The sequence below is a fragment of the Trichosurus vulpecula genome, chromosome 4, assembly GCF_011100635.1.
Source record: "Trichosurus vulpecula isolate mTriVul1 chromosome 4, mTriVul1.pri, whole genome shotgun sequence".
Taxonomy (NCBI): Eukaryota; Metazoa; Chordata; class Mammalia; order Diprotodontia; family Phalangeridae; genus Trichosurus; species Trichosurus vulpecula.
The window spans coordinates 291,401,244-291,423,121 of NC_050576.1; the positions used below are offsets into that span (position 1 = coordinate 291,401,244).

The following is a 21,878-nucleotide window of genomic DNA, read 5'->3' on the forward strand; positions in this document are numbered from 1 at the left end:
TAGCCATACGTGGTATCCCAAAAATCTTAGTGTAGTTTTAAGCTTATTAAAGTTTAGAACTAGATGACTCCTGAGACCAAGTCCTGTGTGCATTTCTTGCTGGAATGTTAGATACTATAGCTTTAATACTTATCTAATATTTACAGTATAATTTTATATTATCTATTTGATTATTAATATTTATATTATAGTAAAAATTTAAATAAAATTAAAGTAATATATTATTATATTTATTATCATTAATGGGTTAATAAGCTCTTTGAGCTACTTAAAGCTTAAAACTTAAGTAAGACTTTTGGGATACCATATATATGTACATATTCTACCCACCCAGGGAATGTAAGCACCTTGATGGCAGGAGCTATTTCAGTGCATAGCACAGTGTCTGGCATATGTCAGGTACTAACTAAATAAATATTTGGGCCACTAGGTGGCACAGTGGATAAAATGCCAGGCCTGAGTCAGGGGCACTCATCTTCCCCAATTCAAATCTAGCCTCAGACACTTAAAAGCTATGTGACCTTGGGCAAGTCACTTCACCATTTGCCTCAGTTTCCACATCTGTAAAATGAGCTGGAGAAAAAAATGACAAACCATTCCATTATCTTTGCCAAGAAAACCCCAAATGGGGTCATGAAGAGTCAGACATGACTGAAAAACAACTGAACAAATAAATGTTTATTAGTCAAGTGCAATATAGGTTTGATAATTTTCATCCATTAATAGCTACAGTGAATCCAAGTGCAGTATCTGAATTGGAGGGATGAGGCAGGGAATCTTATCCAGATACATAGAAGTACTTGTTTTTGTATTATCAGTCCCTAACACAAGTGCCTAGCACACTGTAGGCATATAACAAATAATTCTTGATATGATATGGAGTTTTTCCTTTAAGGTGTATTTTTCCTCACAAATTCTAAAAAACAAAATTAGAGCATTCTAGGATTTGTGTATTACATTTATAAAGATTATTTGGGGGAGTTACTATAATTAAAATTTTTCACAAGTAATCAGAATTATGTTCAGAGTCTCTCTCTATTGTTTACAGGAAAGGTTACTGATTGCTGATATTGCCATTTCTGCAAGTGAATTTATGTTCGAAGAAACTAGGAATTACGTCAAACAGAGAAAAGCTTTTGGGAAAACAGTTGCACATATACAGGTAGGTAAGCTTAGATTGAGTAATTTCAAACATCTCGCTCTGCGTTTCTTATCATTGTTGGATGTTTCACCATGCTAACAAGCCCTGTTCTGATGTAAGATGGTTCAGTTCTAGTCAGCATTTCAGGTGAACTTGAAGGTCAAGGCCTTATATACAGCAGCAATAGTCAGCCACCAGAAAACAGGGCATGTAGGGATACCTAATCTCAGAGAAGTATGGTTTCTGTATCTCTATTACTAGCCACCCTCATTTGCTTGGATCTGCATTGCAGTGACAGCTCCAGAACAATTATTTCAGACCTTCAGACGGTCGTTACCTTCTTCAGACATGAAGATCAGTAATAATTACCATTTATGCAATGATTGCCAGTGACCTATTAAAATCAAATGAATGACATCAAAACTGTCCTTTATCTCCCCTAAACATATTTATTGTATTTTTATATAAATATTCTTTATCTCCTCTAAATACATTTATTTACATTATAAGGATTCTTTATCTCCCCTAAATGCATTTAATTATTTATACGTGTATTTAGGGGAGATTAAAAGATACTTTTGCTGTATATGACACTTACTGATCATACTTTCTCAACCATAATTTGAAGAGAATCATGAGAATCCGAGAATCTAAGAGGTGGAAGGGTACTTAGAAACCAGCTAGTTCAATTTCTACCTAGAGAAGAATACCATTGCAACAATGTGCTCGACAAATTCCTTCTTCTTTGGCTGAAATTCTTCTGCTCTTTTCCTTGCTCAATATCTAGTGGATCCTTCTTACCAGGACTGCAATATTTGATTGGTTTTCCAGCCACAAGTGGAGTCTTGGTGAAGCCAGGCATCCATTAAGAAGTCAGGGCTTATCTGAGCATCTTGCACTATATCCTGCCATTATAGTTGGAGAGTGTGTTTTCTTTCTGTTTGTAGATCTTGAGCTAGGCAGAACATAGTAAGCATTCAGTAAGTGTTGGAAAAATTGAAAGAAAACTTTTTCAGTCATTTATACTCTTAAAAACCTTCTGGTGACTTCCCATCATCTTTCATTTAGATTATCTTCCTCCCCCACATCAAAAGCTCTGATTAAGCCACATTTTCCATAGATTACTATGCTGGTTTGTTATTATGTTTTTTAAGTGAGTTAGTCTTCCTTGCAGAGGTTGGGGGATATGGGTGTGGAACATTTACACATAGTATCAGACTCTGTTGATGTACTAGTCAGTTTTGCTGTACTGCTTTTCTTCTTCTTTTTTAAATTTTACATTGACTGGCTGTGTAGGGAATAGATTTAGAAATTAAGGTGTTATAAAAAGCAGAAATATCAATTGAAATGTGAAATATTTTTAAAAATGAAAAAGTGAGTTAGACAACCTGTGCCCTGTGGGAATGGATAATCTAAGATTATAATGAGATGAAAGAATCATAACATTTCATATTCAAATGCTTTGCTTACTGTTTAATAGTAAGGAAAACATTTGCTTCCATAGTTTCTAGATTGCTTCAAGGCTTTTTTAGTTGGGTATTTACTTTCCCCATGGATCTGTGTTCTCATTTGTACTTTCTAACAAAGTGCAGAGAAACCAAGAAAAAGAGATTGAAGAAAGAGGATGTATTCAAGAGTATCAAATGCTAGGAAAAGGCCAAGGAAAGTGAGGCACGAGAGGAGACCACAACATATGTGTGTGTGTGTGTGTGTGTGTGTCTGTGTCTGTGTCTATGTATATGTATATATGTGTATATATGTATGTATGTGTATATGTATGCAAAGTGTGATCCTAGAGGATATATTTTGTGCTTCTTACTGTGTGCAGGTCATCATTGGCAATATGCTACAGCACACAGAGTACTAATGTTCTTTCAGCCACCCACAGTTTTGTTCCTATGGAGGCTGTGATATTTATTTCAGAAACATATATCCACAGAGTGTCTTTATGAGAATATTGGTTTCTGTAGGCATCTCTTAGGGCTCTGTCCTGGCCCTCTTCTATTCTTCCTCAATGCCATTGCACTTGGTGTTCTCCTCAGCTCCCAAAGATTAAATTACCATCTCTGTGCTGATGTGTCTCAGATCCACTTATCTAGGCCTAACCTCTCTGCTGACCTCCAGTCTCCAGCTGCCTATTGGGTATCTGAAATGGGCTGTCCTGTAGACATCTTAAACTGGGCAAAAATCCTCTTTCTCCCCAAACTGTCTTCCCTTCCTAATTTCCTTGTCGTTGTTGAGGGTACTACCAACCTCCCAGTTACCCAGGCTAGTAACCTAGCTGCCCACCTTGGGCCCAGATTATTGCGATAGCCTACTAGTTGGTTTTCCTGTGAAAAGTCTCTCTCCACTCAGCTATCAAAGTGATTTTCCTAAAGAACTGGTCTGATCATGGTACCTTTCCCCCCGAGCCCCAGTAATAAAGTCCATTGGCTCTCTATTACCCCTGGGATCAAATACAGAATCCTTTTTTGGACATTCAAAGCTCTTCATAACCTGGCCAACCTCCCTCAATCTTTTTAGTCTTCCTATACCTTGTGTACTTTGCCCTTCCCTACCCCACTCCCACCTCATTTCCCAACTTTGGGCAGTTTCACTCGCTGTTTTCCCTGCCTAGAATAGACTCCTCCTCATCTCTGTCTCCTGTTTCTAGCTTCCCTGACTTCCTTCAAGTTGCAGCTAAAATCCAACCTACTTCTTATGCTTTCCTTCTGTTGACTGTTTCCAGTTCACCCTTTATATGGCTTATCTGCCTGTTGTCCATCTATATTAGCAAACACCCCATCACACCCAGGATGGCCTGCTAGCACAAGTTCTTTGATCTGCTTTTATAAAGGAGAGACAGCTTCAAAGGGGTTAACAATTAAACAATTCAGACTTTATGCCATCTAACCTTCTCACAAGGGTTGCTGAGCGCCAACTCCTACAGCATACCCTTCTTGCGGTGGCCGGTGAGAAGCGGGGCAACTCCCCCTATGTCTCGATGGGGCCAATAGAGACAGGCACAACTTGTTCATTCTCCTAAATCCTCGCAAGCCTGAGTGGGGGCCAGTTGAGGCAAATACAGATTCACTCCAAGCCTTCATGGGGGCCAATCAAGGCACACACAGCATCCTAGCTTGTGCATTTCAACCCTAAAGGTTCCCCACTCACTGACCAGTGCCCACCGACTTTGTACTTATGCTCCACCCTTCCAGCGTCCTGACCTTTACAGGTGACAGTGGCCCCTACAATCTACACAGGTTGTGGTGGAGATATTTTGAATCATAGAACTCATCCAACACCTGGGAACAAGAGATTGTTATGGTCATGGAAAACCAAACTGGACAACCAAACTCCTTAAGCTTACACTATTTCGTTAGATGGTAAGTTCCTAAGGGCAGGGACTATCTTTTATGATATCTTCAGCACTTATACAGTGAATGAGAGACTGAATTTGTATTTTGAGGAGGAGAATCCACAGATCAAATTTATGAAGATTGTTTTTGGCAGCTCTGTGAGGGGTAGATTAAAGCAGGGAGAAATATACTTAGAGACAGGGAGATTAATTAAGCAGCTATTGCATGAGTCAAGGACTCAGCAAACGATTGACTGAGGACTGTGAAGGAGAAGGAATAGCCAAACATTAATAAATGTTTGTTGACAGAATGAGAAAGATGGACTTTTGGATCAGGGAACAGGTTGGGATTATTGAATGCCTTCCAGTCCACTCCTTTCTTCTTATTCAGTTCTAGGCCTGCTTATTGTCCATTTGTAGTGCCTGTCCTAGGTAGATATTATATTAAGATAGGTACATACAGTAGCAGAGGTCAAATTAAAAAATGACAATCATTCCAGGAGATTGGTATCTGAGACTGTTTCCTGGAGGATGTGGTAGTAGGCCTACAACTTGAAGGATTTAAGGCATGAAAGGAATAAGGAGGCATAGATAAAAGGGCCATCTCCTTGTCTTTACGTTTCAGACACGTTGAGCAATTTTGTTACAGTTCTCTCCTTCCGCATGCTCTATTTTGCCTTCTTCAGATCGACAATATATTTCTCCCTGTTCCTGCCCCTTTCTGAGGCTAATGACAAATTATTAAGGCTAATAACATAATCAAGGCTCTGTTCTCTCCTTGAAAAAGACAAGCTGTCTTTCCCTGCTTCCAAGGGCAACTGTAGATAACTGATAATTTACGCAAACTGCTCTTCATTTTCTGCTTTGTGTACTCACAGAAATTACTGGTAATCAGAGTCCATTATAAAGCATGTTGTAATGGAAACAACCCTAGTTTTGGAGCTAGGATCTGAGTTCAAATCTTATTTCTGATGCTTACTACCTGTATGAACTTAACCTCCCTGGGTCTCAATTCCCTCCATTATAAAATGAGGGAATTGTACCCCTTGGGTCCCTCCCCAATCTATAGCTGTGGTTTTAGAATTCTGTGGTTCACAGAAACTTATCTGTGGACTAACCTGTACCTCTTCATGCCCTAATTGGAAATAACTGTCAAGCTTCTTTATCTGACCCAAACACTAAACTTTGTGAGCTATGCTTTTTTGTGTGTGCTATTTTTTAAATAAGGGCCATAAGGGGGCAAGATAAGGTCAGGGAACAACGGATAGTTTGGCTTGTCCAGGAAGTAGGGAGTATGAAGAGTAGTCACATAAATAAGGTTCAGAAGGTCAATTAAAGCCAGCTTGCATAGGGTCTTGAATAAGAGACTTGAGTTTGCAGTTTGAGAAGGAGAATCCAAAGGTCAGACCTATAAAGATTGTTTTGGCAACTGTGTGAGCTATGGATTAAAGCAGGGAGAAGTGAGCGGCAGAGAGATTAATTAAGAGTCTACTGCAGGACTGAAGGACTTGGCAAATGATTGAATGAGGACTGTGAGGGAAAAGGAATAGCCAGAGGTGATTTGTGAGATTTTTACCCTGGGAGGGCAAGTTAAATGATGATTCTATATTCAGAAAAAGGGAGTTAGGAGGAGGTACAGGTTTTGGGGGGGAAGATAATAAATTAGTGCTGAGTGAGGAGCTTTAGAATGGAGAGCTGAGTAGACATATCCAATGGAAATGTGGAAATTTAATACTGGAATTCATGGGAGAGATTGTAGCTCTACATTTGGGAGTCCTCTACGTAGAAGTGATAATTGAAGTCATGGGAATAGATTAGACTTCTAAGCAAGCATAGAACCTGAAGAGATCGCCAGAGTCAGAATCTTTGGAGATACTTATGCTTGGAGGTGAGATGAGAAAATAGTAATGGCAGCTAAGGGTGAAAAGCCAGTAATGGAGACTGAGAAAGGCATAGAAACCATAAAGAACACAGAAGGGAAAGGAGTGTCCAGGAGGCAAGGGATAGTGAAATGTAACAGAATAGTCAAGAAGGCTGAGGGGGGAGTAAAGAGCCATTTTATTAGTAACTGTGAAGTCACGGGTGACCTGACAGATCTCGGGTTTAGTGGAATGTGCTTAGAACCTCAGAGCTGGAGGATACCTCAGTGATCTAACTGGTAATTGCCAGCAAATGATGGTATGTCTTCTGCTTTAAAACTTCCATTGAGGAGAACTCATTACCTGATAAGGCTGGAGACAGTAATGAAGTCCAGGAGTGCTGGGTTTCAAATCAGAGGATCTGGGTTCAAATCCTTTATCTACTATTTACTACCTGTGTGGCCTTGGACAAGTTGCTTCACCTACTTGGGCCTCATTTTCCTTGTCCCTAGAATGTGGAATTTGGACTATTGACCTGTCTTTTGACTGTTGTCTGTTTTAGCTCTTGATCCATGTGCCTACAACATACATACAACTAACTCCTAGCAATGTGAAGGTTGCTCTTACCTCTGGTCCTTTGCCTCCTTCATCTCTCTGTAGGATAAACAAACAGCATTCTCTGTGTTTGAACTCCTGAGAAGTTGCCTAATTCTCTCTCTTACTCTCCTGCCCACTAGAAAGCATTAAACACACAAAAACATGCAGTCATGCTGGGTAGCATACCAAGCAAGTGAAAGGGACAAGTATTCTAGTGTCTGGGAGCTCCCACTTCCTAACAGTATATTTGCTATTTGATTGTAACAGGACCAAAAGGTGACCACTAATTCATTGTTGGTGGAGCTGTGAGCTGATCCAACCATTCTGGAGAGTAATTTGGAACTATGCCCAAAGTGTATAAAAATATACATACCCTTTGACCCAGCAATACCCCTTCTCAGGCTGTATCCCAAAGAGGTCATAAAAATGGGAAAAGGACCCAGATGTACAAAAACATTTATAGCAGCTCTTTTTGTGGTGGCAAAGAATTGGAAATTGAGGGGATGCCCATCAACTGGGGAATGGCTGAGCAAGTTCTGGTATATGAATATAATGGAATACTATTGTGCTATAAGAAATGATTAGCGGGCAGACTTCAGAAAAACCTGGAAAGACTTATATGAACTGATGCTGAGTGAAGTGAGCAGAACCAGGAGAACATTGTACACAGTTACAACCACAGTGTGTGATGACTGATTTTGATAGATATAACACTTCTCAGCAATGCAAAGACGTAAAACAATTCCAAACTCATGATGGAAAATGCCGTCCACATCCAGAGAAAGAACTATGGAGTCTGAATGCAGAGCAAAGCAGACTATTTTCCTTTTTTTGTTTTGTTTTGTTTTTTTTTCTTTCTCATGGTTTCTCCCATTTGTTCTAATTCTTCTGTACAACATGACTAATGTGAAAATATGTTTAATAGGAATGTACATGTAGAGCCTATATCAGATTTCAGGCCATCTTGGGGAGGGAAGTGGAAGGGAGGGGGAGAAAATTTAAAATTTATGGAAGTGAATGTTGAAAACTAAAAGTAATTAATTAACTAATAAAAAAGGGGTGGGGAGGACCAAAAGGTAGAAGGAACCCTGGACTGTGGACTCAAGTAGGAGTGTGCTGGCGCTAGCTTGAACCAGCTCCTGAGAGCTTAAATTTTTAGTATAAACATGTATACCTCGGATATCACAATACCAAAAATCAGGGCTTGGTTTATGGTTTTGTTAATTGGCTAAATTTAAGAAAGTGATGGAGAAAATATTAATGATGCAGATTGAGCTTAAAAGTATGTCCTACATATATATTTTTTTAAGTTCCAGTTGTTAATCATTGACCAGCACACCCTTGGACTCTGGAGGCCTGTGCTAGACTCTTCACTCTCCACCACTTTTGGCCCTGGGCAAGTCAGTTCCTTATCTGAGCTTCCGTTTCTTTCCTTTTTAGTAAAATGAGAGTGTTAGACTAGACACTAGACTTAGGAGTTTCTAACCTTTTTCTTTTCATAGATCCCCTTGGCAGTCTGGTAAAGCCTTCTCAAAATAATATTTTTAAAAGCCTTTAATAATTGAAGGAAGTGCTAAATTTCAGTTGAAAGTTAATGAAAGTAAGATTTAATTTTTTTCCATCCAATTTCACAGACCCCTTGAAATCTATCCATGAATCTCTTGGCAGTTCTAGGACTTCAAGTTAAGCACGTCTAGCCTATGAAATCCCTAAAGGTCTTTCTGACCCTGAATTCTATGTTTCTATAAACTTTTGACCTTAGAAGTGAAATTTGTACTTCAGTTATGAAGTTTAATCTGAAAATATTGCTCCATTCCTTGCTCAGGTAGTCTTAGAAAACTTGTGATTTTGCAGATAACTATGTAGAAAATGGAAAAATTATCCCAGCAGTTTTCCCACAGAAAAGTTTGGATTGCTTCTTACATTTTTATACAATGTGAAAGAGTAGAAAGATAGAAATATGTCAGTTAATCAACATTTATTAAGTGCCTACAGCATGCCAGGCACTGGGCTAACTGCTGAGAGTAAAAAGAAAGGCAAAAAGCAGTCCCTGCTCTCAAGGAGTTCACAGTCTAATGAGGGAGGCAACCTGCAGACAACTATGTACAAACAGTGTATTTGTTGTTGTTGAGTTGTTACAGCGGTGTCTGAGTCTTTATGGCCCCATTTGTGGTATTTTGGGCAGAGATACTGGAATGATTTGCCATTTCCTTCTCATGCTCATTTTGCAGGTGAGGAAACTGAGGCAAACAGGTGATGTGACTTGGCCAGGGTCACAAATCGAAGATGAGTCTTCTTGACCCCAGCCTAGGCAGTCTGCATAGAGATGATCATTGAAATCATGGGAGCTAATAATATCACCAAGTAAAATAGTATAGAGGGAGAAGAGGACCTAGGACAGTCTTGGGGACCATCCCCCTACTGTTAACAGGAATGGGGTGGATATTATCAAAAAGGAGATAAGAGGAGTGGTGAGATAGGGAAGAGGAAAACCAAAATACAGTAGTGTCTTAGAAGTCCATAAAGAAGAAAATATCAAGGAGAAGAGGGTCAAATTAATAGTGTCAAAAGCTACAGAGATTGGCCACTAAGCTTTTGCAGTAAATATCTGTTTTCTAACATTTCTAAGATATTTCAAATTATTCTATTTTTACCACCACCACCATCATCATCATCATCATCACAGTTAGCATTTACATAGCACTTTAAGGTTTACAAAGCACTGAATATATATTATCTCATTTGGTCCTCAAAACAACCCTGGAAAACAGGAAAGTATTATTATGTCCGTTTTACAGATGAGGAAACTGAGGCTGAGAAAGGATAAGTGACTTACCCAGGGTCATACAACCAGTGTCTGAGGCCAAATTTGAACTCAGGTTGTCTTGACTCCAAGTCTCTCACTCTCATTTGCTGAACTGCAGCTACCCCACATAAGTAGCTGATGAAAAAATTCTTTGAGGAATTGGAAAGGGCCTTCTTTACCTCCAGTGTAATTAAAACTATCCATTTGAAATGAGACTTCCTAAGAAAGGATTGTCTTACTACCCAATTCAACCAAGTTATACAACAATATAACACTTTTTAAACAACATTTGTTAAACCACCTTTAGATACTTTGTGGCTGTGTGGTCTTTTGGAAATGTGCCATGAATCTTATTTTTGAACAGAGGCCTAAAATTTTCAGCTAGGACTTATGTTACAGGATTTTCAGATCTAGTAATCCAAACCTTATATGCAATTGAAACTGAAGAGAACCACAAGATTACAAGATTGCCAGTTTTCTATTAAATAGAAAACACACCTCAGAAACACAGAATACAAAGGTACAGTTGGAATGACAATTCCTCTGCCTGCATTTCTCCTGCTACCCACTTGTATTTAGTTGGAATTTAAATCAAATTTTCTAATCTCATGAGTCTCAATCCATTCCAAAGCAGTGAAAGACCCACCTCTCTTGCTCTCCTGGGCCTAATATGTATTCCTGATTTTCTGATTCTGAGATAAAAAAGGAAGAGCTTGGGGATTTGGAAAAAGAACACGCCCAGAACATGACTCATTCCCAGCTTCCCACAGTTAGTTATGAAAATGGTGGGGGGTAGACAAACATTTAATCTTAATATGTAAGAAACTAGGCTAGCTATTATTTAACTAGTTTTATAATTAACAAACCCAGTTAGACTAAATAACCTCTCAGGTCCCTCAACCCTGATTCTAACATATTAATCATGCAGAACAAAATGTTTTCAGTGTATTATTTGAATATTCATGTTTATATTTAGCATGAATTAATGTTTAATACCATGGGGAGCTTAGAATTCATTAACAGAAAGTTAAAAGGTAATTTAAAAACCTTGATGCTATTGTTAACTTTCATTGGTAATTAAATTACTTGGTAATAGTGGAATGTAGGTAAGTTCCTGTAGAGGAGGGTGGTGTTTGTTTAGGCAGTGTCCACAAGTGCCCCAGCTGATAAAAACCCATTGGGATGAGAGTAGGAACCTTGTGTGAGGAATGTCAAGTACTTCAGTCCTGGCTAAACTGTATAGATTGTGAGAAGTCAGTAAGGATTGATTAAGTGCTTACTATGTGCCAAGCACTGTGGTGAGCTCTGGGGATACAAACAAAGGCAAAAGACAGTCCCTATCCTTTAGGACAGGGCTGTCCAACCTTAGGTTTTTATTGAAACAATAGACAATATATTTTGATTTGCCATTTTAGTGAGAGCTCTGCAGTAGCTCGGCTTACTAAAGCATTTATGTAAATTTCTATGCTTACAGGCGGGCCTCCTAAATTGCACTGCTGGCTGCATGCAGACCACAGGCCAGGCTGCGTTTTGGACAGCCCTGCTCTAGGAGCTCACAATTTAATGGGGGAAGGAAAATTTTATGTATAAATTCTGTTAAGTTTAGCTAAAGTTAGACTGTGAAGGGTTTTAAATACAAATCCGAGGAGTTTTTGTTTAATCCTAGTGGCAATAGGGAGCAGTGGAAGTTGTTGAGCTAGGGCGTGTTGTGGTCAGAGTTGTGCTATAGGAATTTCACTTTGCCAGCTCCAGCATATGGATTACACAGGAGGAAATGTAGGAGAGAGACAGAAAGAGCAAATAGGAAGCTATTGTAATAGGCAATAAAGATCCTAACCTAGGATGGAAAGCAAGAATTGCAAATGGGTCCCATTAGGGCTCAATATAGTTTCCAAGAGCACCTGACTTACTCATTGAGAGTAGCCTCTTCCCTGAGAGAAGTACACTCAGTGAGCTGACTCTTCCATATTTTGAAAATTGTCCTAAGTTTTGCCAACGTGGTATCAATTATGTGGCACCAGTGTTATAGTTTTTGTTGTTATTGTCAGTTGGTAAATAAGCATTTATTAGCACAATGTGTGATACAGAGTAGAAACATTAATGAATGATCTAGCTACCTAGCTTTCAGTCTCAGTGGAGAATAGTATTTGCTCATCTTTTTCATTTAGTGACTGACTGCTAAATTTGCTCAAAGGGGCACCTAGAGGTGAAGGAGTCCTACTTTCCACTCCGTTGTAGAGAAGTTTGACTATGATTTTAAAAGGAAAGAAAAAAGCAGGGAAAATGGAAAAATGAGAAGAGGAGAGAAAAGCAGTGGTAGAGGGAAGATTTCTAGTCTCCTACTACATTGGAAGATATCATTTCCTCGGATTCCAGGAAAAGCTCCCAAACTGGCAAAGCCAATTTCAGTGGGCAGATGGCAGCAAAAGCTTCAGGGAATAGACTTTTAGAACTAAACTGTTAAGTTTGCCATCTTTCCTGACTCCGTGCCTTTGCTATGACTATCTCCTGTGCCTGGAATGTTCATCCTCATTGTCTCTACTAGGCTTGCCTCAAGACTCAGCTTGAATCCCACCTTCTGCAAGAAACCTTTCCCAGTTTCTCCCACTGCTAGTGCCTTCCCTCTGAGATTACCTTCCATCTAAACTCTCTTTATATTACATATACATACACATATGTGTGTGTCTTGTATGTACAATTTTTTGTATATTGTCTCCCCCATTAAAATGTGGACTCCTTGAGACCAAGGGCCAAGTTTTTGCTTTTTGTGTCCAAAGCACTTATCACAGGGCTTGGTACATAGTAAGTGTTTAATAAATGTTGACTGACTGGCTTCATGACACTCAGTCGACAAACATTTATTAAGCATTTACCAATTTGAGTGGGCAGATAGCAGCAAAAGCTTCAGAAGATGAGACTTTTATAGCTAAACTGTTAAGCTTACCATGCCCTTCAGAGATTTCTCTCCATGGACCAACACATGTTCTTCCTTTCCCTGTTCTCCCTTTCCAGAGATTACAGGGACACTTTCGTACTCAAGCAGTTTTACTAGAATAAGACTGGTTCTAGGTCTGTTCCAGCAGTAATGTCAAGTCAGGAATCTTCCCCTTTGGTGTAGGACAGTACTCTTGTGATTGCAGCTTAGGACTTGCTTTGGCTTATGTGGATGCTCTTTCTAAACTCAATAGCCCTGAATTGTTATTGCTCCTGGGAGGGTAGAAGGGGGAGGAGAGGGATGGTTAACTTTATAGACAATGACTATAATGATAGGGTTGGGAACATTACCACATTTGTAAATTCATTGATGTGTAGAATTCCCTGGATAAGGAAATTCCCTCTACCAGTGCAGATTGGCATCCTCTGTACAGTTTAGTATCTTAAAAAGTTTCCTAGAGCACCAAGAGAGTGACTTGCCATGGTTCAAGTACATGTCAAGAAGTTGGACTTGAACCTAGGACTACAATTTTATCTTTTTTTTTAAAGAAAGAAGGGAAAAAAACCTAACCAAAAGTATCAGAACCTTGGGCGGTGTCCTGTAAGAAGACACTGAACAGTAGCATTTTCTTAGGCTATCTATTTTTTGTTAATTCATCGAGTTCTACCTCATTATAGGCAGGGTATGATGCTATCCTTGACAGTTTTGTAGACTTTTTTGTTTGATGGTTTTGTAGTTTTGTTCTTTAAATGTCTAATTTTTTTTTACATCTTTTTAAATAAAAGGAAATACTAAGAATTGGGACAAAGTTGCTTAGTGCTATAGTGATCTGTGGACTAAGACAAAGGCCTTATAGAATATGAAGGTATAGATAGGCCTCCCTATTTCCATCCACATCAGTGGAGAAGCACCTGTGCTAGTGAACTAGCTAATCCAGCCAAGTAGGCCATGAAACAGAAAGGGAAACCATAAATACCATTGCTTGGGACCAATGCAGAAGAAAGAAACAATCTCATTATCCAAAGAAGGTACAGAGGAATGGCTAGCTCACAGATCTTTTTTTTTACTGCTGTGTGTCAAGAATTTTTGAGCCACAAGATGGCGCTCCAACTTGAAAGAAATAACTGTTGTTCCTAAGGAAGTATGACCTAATGTTCTAAAATCCAAGGGGAATTTTAATTTTTCCATCTTTTTTTCTCCCATCTTTGAGATTTTCCTGAGCACTGAAATTTTGGGTGTCTCAATTGGAATGGTAAGAGTTTGACTTTTGAACAAAATGCAACATAACCATTTGGGACCAGGAAGGTCCCAACACTGTTTATAATTCTTGACAAACCATACATTTAAAAGTTCTCACATGTTCCCTTTTTTAAAATTTCCTCTTCCTTCTTTGGACACAAGACGGTGCAGCACAAACTAGCTGAATTGAAAACACACATCTGTGTGACCAGGGCTTTTGTGGACAGCTGTCTGCAGCTGCACGGGGAAAAACGTCTGGACTCGGCAACTGCTTCCATGGCAAAATACTGGTATGTATGTTCCAGTAATTGAAGGGTGGTGTTTTGCAGACAGTTGTGGAAGTGGGCCAACTTTACCCATAACTCTGAGTCCCCTAGAGGGAGGAGGCTGTATTAATGCAAAAGAGTAATAGTAGGCCAACCATTTTTATTTGTTGAAAGGTCCCACTGAGGCAGTTTAAGCCAGGCTGAGAATTCATCTCTTAAGAGGATTGGTAATGAACTCTTAACTTCTCTCAATTGGAATATCCAAAGGCTGAAGTAGGAGCAATGATCTGTCCCCATCAGAAAATTGTCCATTTTCAAAGTTACTTGAAGCTTTTGTTTCAAGGAGAAAGAATTAATTATCCTATCAAACATTTTAAGGGTCATTTTAAGACAGGAGAAAAATGTCCAATTTGAATAAAATAGAAGTTCTGCTGTTGAATAAAGGGAATATAATAATTATGAACAAGAGAACGAGTTCACTCAAACTTCATATAGATTTTTAAGACCCAAGGATATGGGAACAAAGCCAGAGATAGCAGGTTACTTTTTCTTTAAAAAAATTAAATAAATAATCCTATTACTCTGAAAACACTGTGGGAAAAAAAATTCTGTCATTATTCATTAACTCTGAATTCAGTCAGGCTAAAAGGAAAGCAAGCAGAAATAAGTAGGATAATGCTTGCGTTCTTATACAAATAATTTAATTGCAGGTTGGCAAAGAGCAAGTAGAAATTCAGAGAGGATGCCATTTGGGGAGATGTTTTTAAATTGGACTGTCCCCTCCTCCCCCCTCTAGTTTCATGTGTAACAGAGCAAAAGATAGATTTCAAAAAGCTTTTCTATCTACTGTCCTCAGCATTCTTTGGAAATACCTGGTACGATAAAACTCGCATTGAGAGATAAAGCCAGGAAACAGCTAGTTGGAACCTAGAAAATATTTCATATACTTGCCAAATAAAGATGTTTCCAAATCCCAAATGTCATTGCCCCCAGAGTTTCTATCAACCTTGTCTGTAAACAGCTGGATTATTGTACTTTTTCTGCAAGGCGGATATACCTCTTGAACTAAAAATTATTTAAGATAGAAAATTCTTTCTGTGATTGTTATAAGTTTACCTTGAGTTTTTCTTTTTTTCGACTGGAAAAGAACAGGGCAGATCTGAGTGTCACATTGCATTTTTTTAAAGTAGGATAGATAAAATTCCCATCCTGTTATCTTTTCATGGAATTTTGCCTTAAGATTGATGAGATGGGTGGGTGGGGGGAATTCAACACTTCATTTTTTTAAGTTCTTCATATTAGACTGTACTTGAAAAACAACACTATATAAATATAGTTAATTCTTTTTTATGTTTTTTTTTGCTGTATTAAAGGCATGTAATTTTAGTTGGAGTTTCTTCCTTAGGGCTTCAATATTACCTATAAATGGTCAGTCTTTTTATGACTATGACAGAAATTACACCTACAAATGCTAATGAATTTGGTGATAAGAAGTTAGAGAATAACTTTTTGTCAGAACTGAGATTTAGGCTGTATTGTTGAAGTTTGAGGAAATTTGAGTAAAACGGAGAATGTAAGTGATTTAAGTCAAGTAAACACCTTCATCCTAAATATGGTATCATTTGATGGGAGAGGAGGAGCTGAATTATTTCAACATGTAATAGGCTAAACTTTACATTTACTTCATTTACATGGACACAGCATTAATAAAACCTGGCAAAAGCAATAATTAACTAAGAAGGTTCTATGAAGGATTTTTAAATTTATTTTTATATGTGCTTTTGATGAGCAACTACATTGTACAGAAAACAGCTGCTATTTATACTCTGTAATTCCATCTATTAAGAGCCGATTCTTTTAAATTCTGCTGCCTTATGAAAGTGTGAGATGGAGGAAGGAGAGAAAATAAATTTTTCTTAATTAAATAATTAAATTTACAAGAAATAATTGATTTTTGATAGGCAGCCTACATAATATATCTTTTTATGTAGACTGCCTGTCAAAAATGACATGTGTGTGTATACATTTAACATATAATGTAATATGTGAGAGTTTAATGGCTCCATAAACTTGTATAGTTACACAGTCATAAATAATTCATTTTCTGATTTAGGGCCATTCTGCAGGAATCCATTTTCAAAGCTCCTTTTTCCTCCTGTATTTTGTCCATTTAGGGCATCTCAGCTACAAAACACTGTGGCTTACGATTGTGTGCAGCTCCATGGAGGATGGGGATACATGTGGGAATACCCCATTGCAAAGTGAGTATTTCTTAGGAAGAAAAATTGTTTTGTTATAGTCTTTTTGAAGATGAGTAAATAAAGGAAGATCATGAATTCCATTAGCTATAAATAAAGTACAGAGAAAATTACCCAGTAGCTAGACGACTGAGGATGACCATGTGTGACAAAGTGTATGATAGTAATACTACTTCTTGGCCTTTAGACAAAGTTTTTTAAAATCAATCATGTTTAAAATGAAGGAAAGTGAGGAGAAGGGGTGAGTATCATTATAGAGATTCATTTCATTTATTTGATCTTTTCAGCTTGTAATAAATAAAACCATCAGCCATTATGTTTTTTGAATCTTTAAAAAATTAGCTACTTAAAATTGATGTAGACAAAAGGAGGGCCTAATACCTTAATTACTGAAGATAATTTTGCAGGAAAAATTAGTGCATTTCCTCTTAGTAGAAGTCCTAAAATAAGTGTTCGAAAGTACCTATTCTGTGACTAAGCTATATGTTTATAACTTGTCTGTGGAAACATGCCAATTTGTAAATAGGCAGACGAACACATTCCAGAGGTTTCTCCCTCCCCATAACTAACTCCCTCCCTTCACTGTTGTGTTTGCCACATTGGTCTTCCCACAGCATTCTCCTCACTGAGCTAGGGAATGTGTTTTTTCTCTGACTCACTCAGATTAACAGTTTACACACTGTCTCCACAGAAAGAAAAAATTCAGGCTTAACACACAAAAGGTTGCTTTATTTCTAATGTAATAGTGAGAAAGCTGTGGGATTTATAAAAACCATCCTCATTTTATTTAAACTTTATTAGATTATCTGAAGGGAGGAAAAAACCCCACTCTTTTTCTAAATTTGGCTTCAAACTCGGACAGTTCCAGGCTTTCAAAACCTGTCGCTTTGCTTGGCCTAGTTATAACCATTTTGGTGTGCTTCTAGTCCCTAATGTGAATAGCAGCTGTCAGTTATATCAAAACAAGACAAAGCAAAACACCCCCATAAACTGGTTAGGAATAGAAACATTATACCCATAACCTGTTAATTTTCTTATCTTTGGTAGACATTAATCGGTGCAGACCAAGGGTAGGGAACCTGTGGCCTCAAGGCCACGTGTGGCCTGTTAGGTCCTCAAGTGTGGCCCTTTGACTGAATCCAAACTTCACAGAGCACAGACCTTTCCAGTCTTCTTATATGTTATACCACTCCACTTACTCTGTGATTGAATAACAATGGATCAGACAACCAGACACTCACTGATTGTCCCCCATCCCTTCCTCCTCTTTGCCTCCTGGCTTCCCTGGCTTTCTTCACGTGCCAGCTAAAATCCCGCCTTCTACAACAACTCTTTCTTGGTCCCCCTTAATTCTAGTGCCTTCCCTCTGTTGACAATCTCCATTTTATCCTTTATATAGCTTATTTATACAAAGTTATTTAAATGTTGTCTCCTTCGTTAGACTCTGAGCCCCTTGAGGATGGCAGCTACCCTTTGTCTTTCTTTGTATCCTGAAACCTTATTTAACACAGTGCCAGGCACACAGTAAGCACTTGATAAATGATTGACTGATTTGAAAAGACAAAATAATGCTTTAATGTCATGGTTCTGTAGCATGTCATTTTTGTGTTCCATATTCTGGAGCCATTTCCAAGTCTGTTTTCACAAATTTTGCTCACAACGTATTCACAATCAATCCGTCACGAGTTGTGTGATGAAGTAGTTGATTTGGCCCTTGAGTGGAACTACTTCTGGGCGTTTTTATGGGGTAGAAGATCCAGACAGCATGTTATCATCCCAGCAGTAGTAACAGAAAGGAAGTGAAATAAAGGAAGGTTACGTACTTCTCTTTCACTTAACTATTACACTTATTTCTAGGGTCACTGGTGTAAAGTAGCTAAACATTAATTTAGGTTTTTAAGGAAAGCACACAAAATGGAGAGGGACCAGCATCTATACTCTCTGAGCATAACAGAATTGTTGATCTTGTCTTTTTCAGCGATCATCACTGTTAGGTCAGTAAAAGCAAAAGACACAGGCTGAGGGAACATTGGACATATGTTGTCTAAATCTGAGAGACTCATTTCTGCCAAAGAATAATTATTAACCTTCTTGGCAGTCTACAGGTTATATAAGAATTCTAATGAACTGTTTTTTTCCCTCTTAAATACAGAAGGAAAAATTAAGAATTAAGAAGCAGCTCTATAACCCTTATCACAAAGTTAGACAAGTTAGACAATGCTCTTACACACACACACACACACACACACACACACACACACCATCCCCTCTCACACTTCTCTCTCCCTTGCCTCTTTCTCTACTCTCTCCTTCTTCCTCCCCCTTTCTCTCCCTTCCCTTCTCTCCTTCTCTCTGTCTCTGTCTGTCTCTCCCCCCTTTCAACTACCAAAGCCAATGCTCACAATATTCACATTCCATTTTGCCAATCCCAAAGAAACTAAGAGTGATATTGGACCTGATCTATAATTTCACATACTCCCTCTACCAAATCAGATCATCTCCAACTTAGAGTTTTAGAGACGTGCCCAGGGAACTGAGAGGTTAAATGATTTGCCCAGGATCACACAGCTAGTATGTGGCAGAGGAGAGACTTGAACTCAGGTCTTTCCACTCTGCCATAATTCTTATTCAATGGAAAAGTCTTTGTTTTATTTCTCATAAGATCATCTATAATGTTGTAATAAGATACATGTTAAGACTTGGTTTTATATGGAAAGTAACTTTAAAATAGTAGTGTAGGATTTTGGAGTTTGAAGAGGTCATAGAGATAATATTATTCTACTTTTTTGTTTTACTGTTGAAGAAACTGGTGGTTAAGTAACTTGCATGAGGTCACATGTAGAGTAAGGGAAGTGTTAATATTCAATCTTACATCTTCAGGCTCCACATCCAGGGCTGCCTCATACTTCCCCCTTCTATTATTTCGGTCTCACTTAGGCTTTCATCTCAGAGTATCAGAGAAGCAGTGTGAGCTTTGGCACTTTGTGGCTGGGTATAATTAAACATTCTTTCTATTTCTTTTCCTGTTAATATGTTCATGGCTGGATTTAACCGGTAACTTATAAAGGGTTGGCTGAATGATTTAAAGAAGCAGTATGGTATAATGAAAGAATACTGTCTCTAAAGTCAGGATCTGGGTTCAAATTCTGCTTCCAATACTACCTGTGGGACCTTAGGACCTTAGGCCTTAATAGGTGTGTTTTATCATCCGTCAAAAGAAAGAATTGTACTAGATGGCATCAGTGATGCCTTTCCTCTCTAAACCTTCAGTCCTAAGAAATCAGCATGAGCTACTTTGAAAGGTCTGTGATATGTGGAAAAATGACCAAGTCAATCCTAAAAACAAACATACAAAAAATATCACTCTTAGTTTCTTTGGGATTGGCAAAATGGAATGTGAACATTGTGAGCATTGGCTTTGGTAGCTGAAAGGGGGGAGAGACAGACAGAGACAGAGAGAAGGAGAGAAGGGAAGGGAGAGAAAGGGGGAGGAAGAAGGAGAGAGTAGAGAAAGAGGCAAGGGAGAGAGAAGTGTGAGAGGGGATGGTGTGTGTGTGTGTGTGTGTGTGTGTGTAAGAGCATTTCCTCAACTATAAAATAAAATAAAAAAATTTAAAAATGGAGGAGAAAAAAGCCAAAAAAGTAAAGAACACTGGAAAATGCAAGGTGATAATTTATATAATTATTATGGGTGAAGTCACAATTGCAGCTTTGTGTGGAAGATTCAATCTCTTTTAGCCCTGCATGTCACTGTAGTGTAGATATTAACCTTTTGTGAATTTAGGAGACTTCCATTATTTCTGTATGAAATAGTCTTTTCTAAAACATTGACTTTATAGTTACGGGAACCTATTGGAAAAATGTAAAGTTGGTTTTTTTTTTACAAAAAATTTTTACCTAGAAAACTGAGACCTGAAGGAAATTAACACTTTTTTTTTTTAAACAAAAAGAAAAGGTTTCATTTCCTCCTGTAGTTATGTTGGTAAATTGTAGATTAAATTGGAAAAAATCATAACTATGTTGCCTAAGTAAATTTGTAATTTCTTGAGGAATTACAATCTATGTGTTATAGTTCATATTATATCAGATTATGTAAAGAAATTAAATCTGTGTTTTGTACTTATTTCAATCCAAGGATAATACAACTGTGTCAAAAAAGGAAGCTTTTTAAAAATATTGCACCTTCCTCCCTCTTGGGAACTATCTAACATGAACTTTAAAGTAATTACCCATTATCTGGTGGTACATAATTTATTATTTTTAAGTCTTCTGTTCATTCTTTTTCCTCCTCCCCACCCAGAGCATATGTGGATGCCCGAGTCCAGCCAATCTACGGTGGAACGAATGAAATAATGAAGGAGCTGATTGCTAGAGAGATCGTACATGACAAGTAAACATCTGCTCCCATCCTGGAATCCAATTACTATTGATCTGGATTTAAATTTCTTTATGATAGAATACAACCTGGAAAGAGAAAATGTGTTTGAATTTTTTTTTGTACAAGATGAAACAAAGTTTGGAGATGAAAAATTATTTTGTTGAGGGAGAATTCTTTATACACTAACTTCTGAAATTTTCAAATGGGAGAGGCTTAACTTTTAATACAGTTTTCACATAAAAGGATAGTACATTTTAAGGTCTGAGCAGCTCAAATTTGAACTTAATCTAAAATTGTTAAATGGCTCTAATTTGAGTTTGAGTTAACATAGTCCAACTGACTGTTGCTAAAATTATTCTCATAATTTCTTCAGTTCCTGTGAATGATGCAGCCTTACCTAAATTAGTATTGGGCTTTCTATTTTAATATGTAAGAGAACTATCATGCGCTCCCTTACCTTTCTTTAAAAACTTTGGTACATTTCATGGATCTCAAAGGATTGGCTCTTATTTCAGAATAAAATAATGTCAATAAATGCAGCAATTTAATTTGCAAGTAAACCACACTATTTTAGAATATGTTTTGTGTATGTTAGTGAAGCATCAAATAAAATATTTTAAATGCTTAAATTATTCTTGTTAACCATGAAAACCAAAGCGGCATGTCTGCCATTGTGCTTTGTTTTGAGTTTATTTTGGATTTTGTTTTGTTTTTTTACTTCTCATTGGGGAGGACAGAGGTGTTCTTGGAAGCTGATTGTCTCCTAAATTTATACACATATTCACTCTGGATCATACCCATTTCTCCATGCTCCAGGGTAGATTTCCTTTCTCTGTGGCTTCTGACTCAGACAAAATATTTTCTTGACTATTAGATTTGCCCTGAGGGAATATTTTTATCAACAGCTATTTGGATGAAGGCATAGATGGCACCCTTATAAAATTTGCAGACAACTCAGTTCTGGCAGGAGTAAATTACATGACAGAATCAAGACCCAAAAAGATCCTGAAAAGCTAGAATGGTGAACTCCCTCAAATGATATGAAATTTTAATATGTGTCCA

The 21,878-nt window shown here is 37.9% G+C and overlaps 1 protein-coding gene across 1 annotated transcript in view; it reads left to right on the forward strand.

Moving 5' to 3' along the window:
- The window catches only part of ACADL (acyl-CoA dehydrogenase long chain), a 44,488-nt gene extending 23,021 nt beyond the window's left edge, over nt 1–21,467 (forward strand). Inside the window, exons 8-11 of the mRNA XM_036755273.1 lie at nt 1,049–1,162; nt 14,077–14,204; nt 16,355–16,441; nt 20,739–21,467. Coding sequence (XP_036611168.1) covers nt 1,049–1,162; nt 14,077–14,204; nt 16,355–16,441; nt 20,739–20,832 — 423 coding nt within the window. The 3' untranslated portion in view covers nt 20,833–21,467. The remainder of the gene's footprint in view (nt 1–1,048; nt 1,163–14,076; nt 14,205–16,354; nt 16,442–20,738) is intronic.
- The last annotated feature ends 411 nt before the right edge of the window (nt 21,468–21,878 follow it).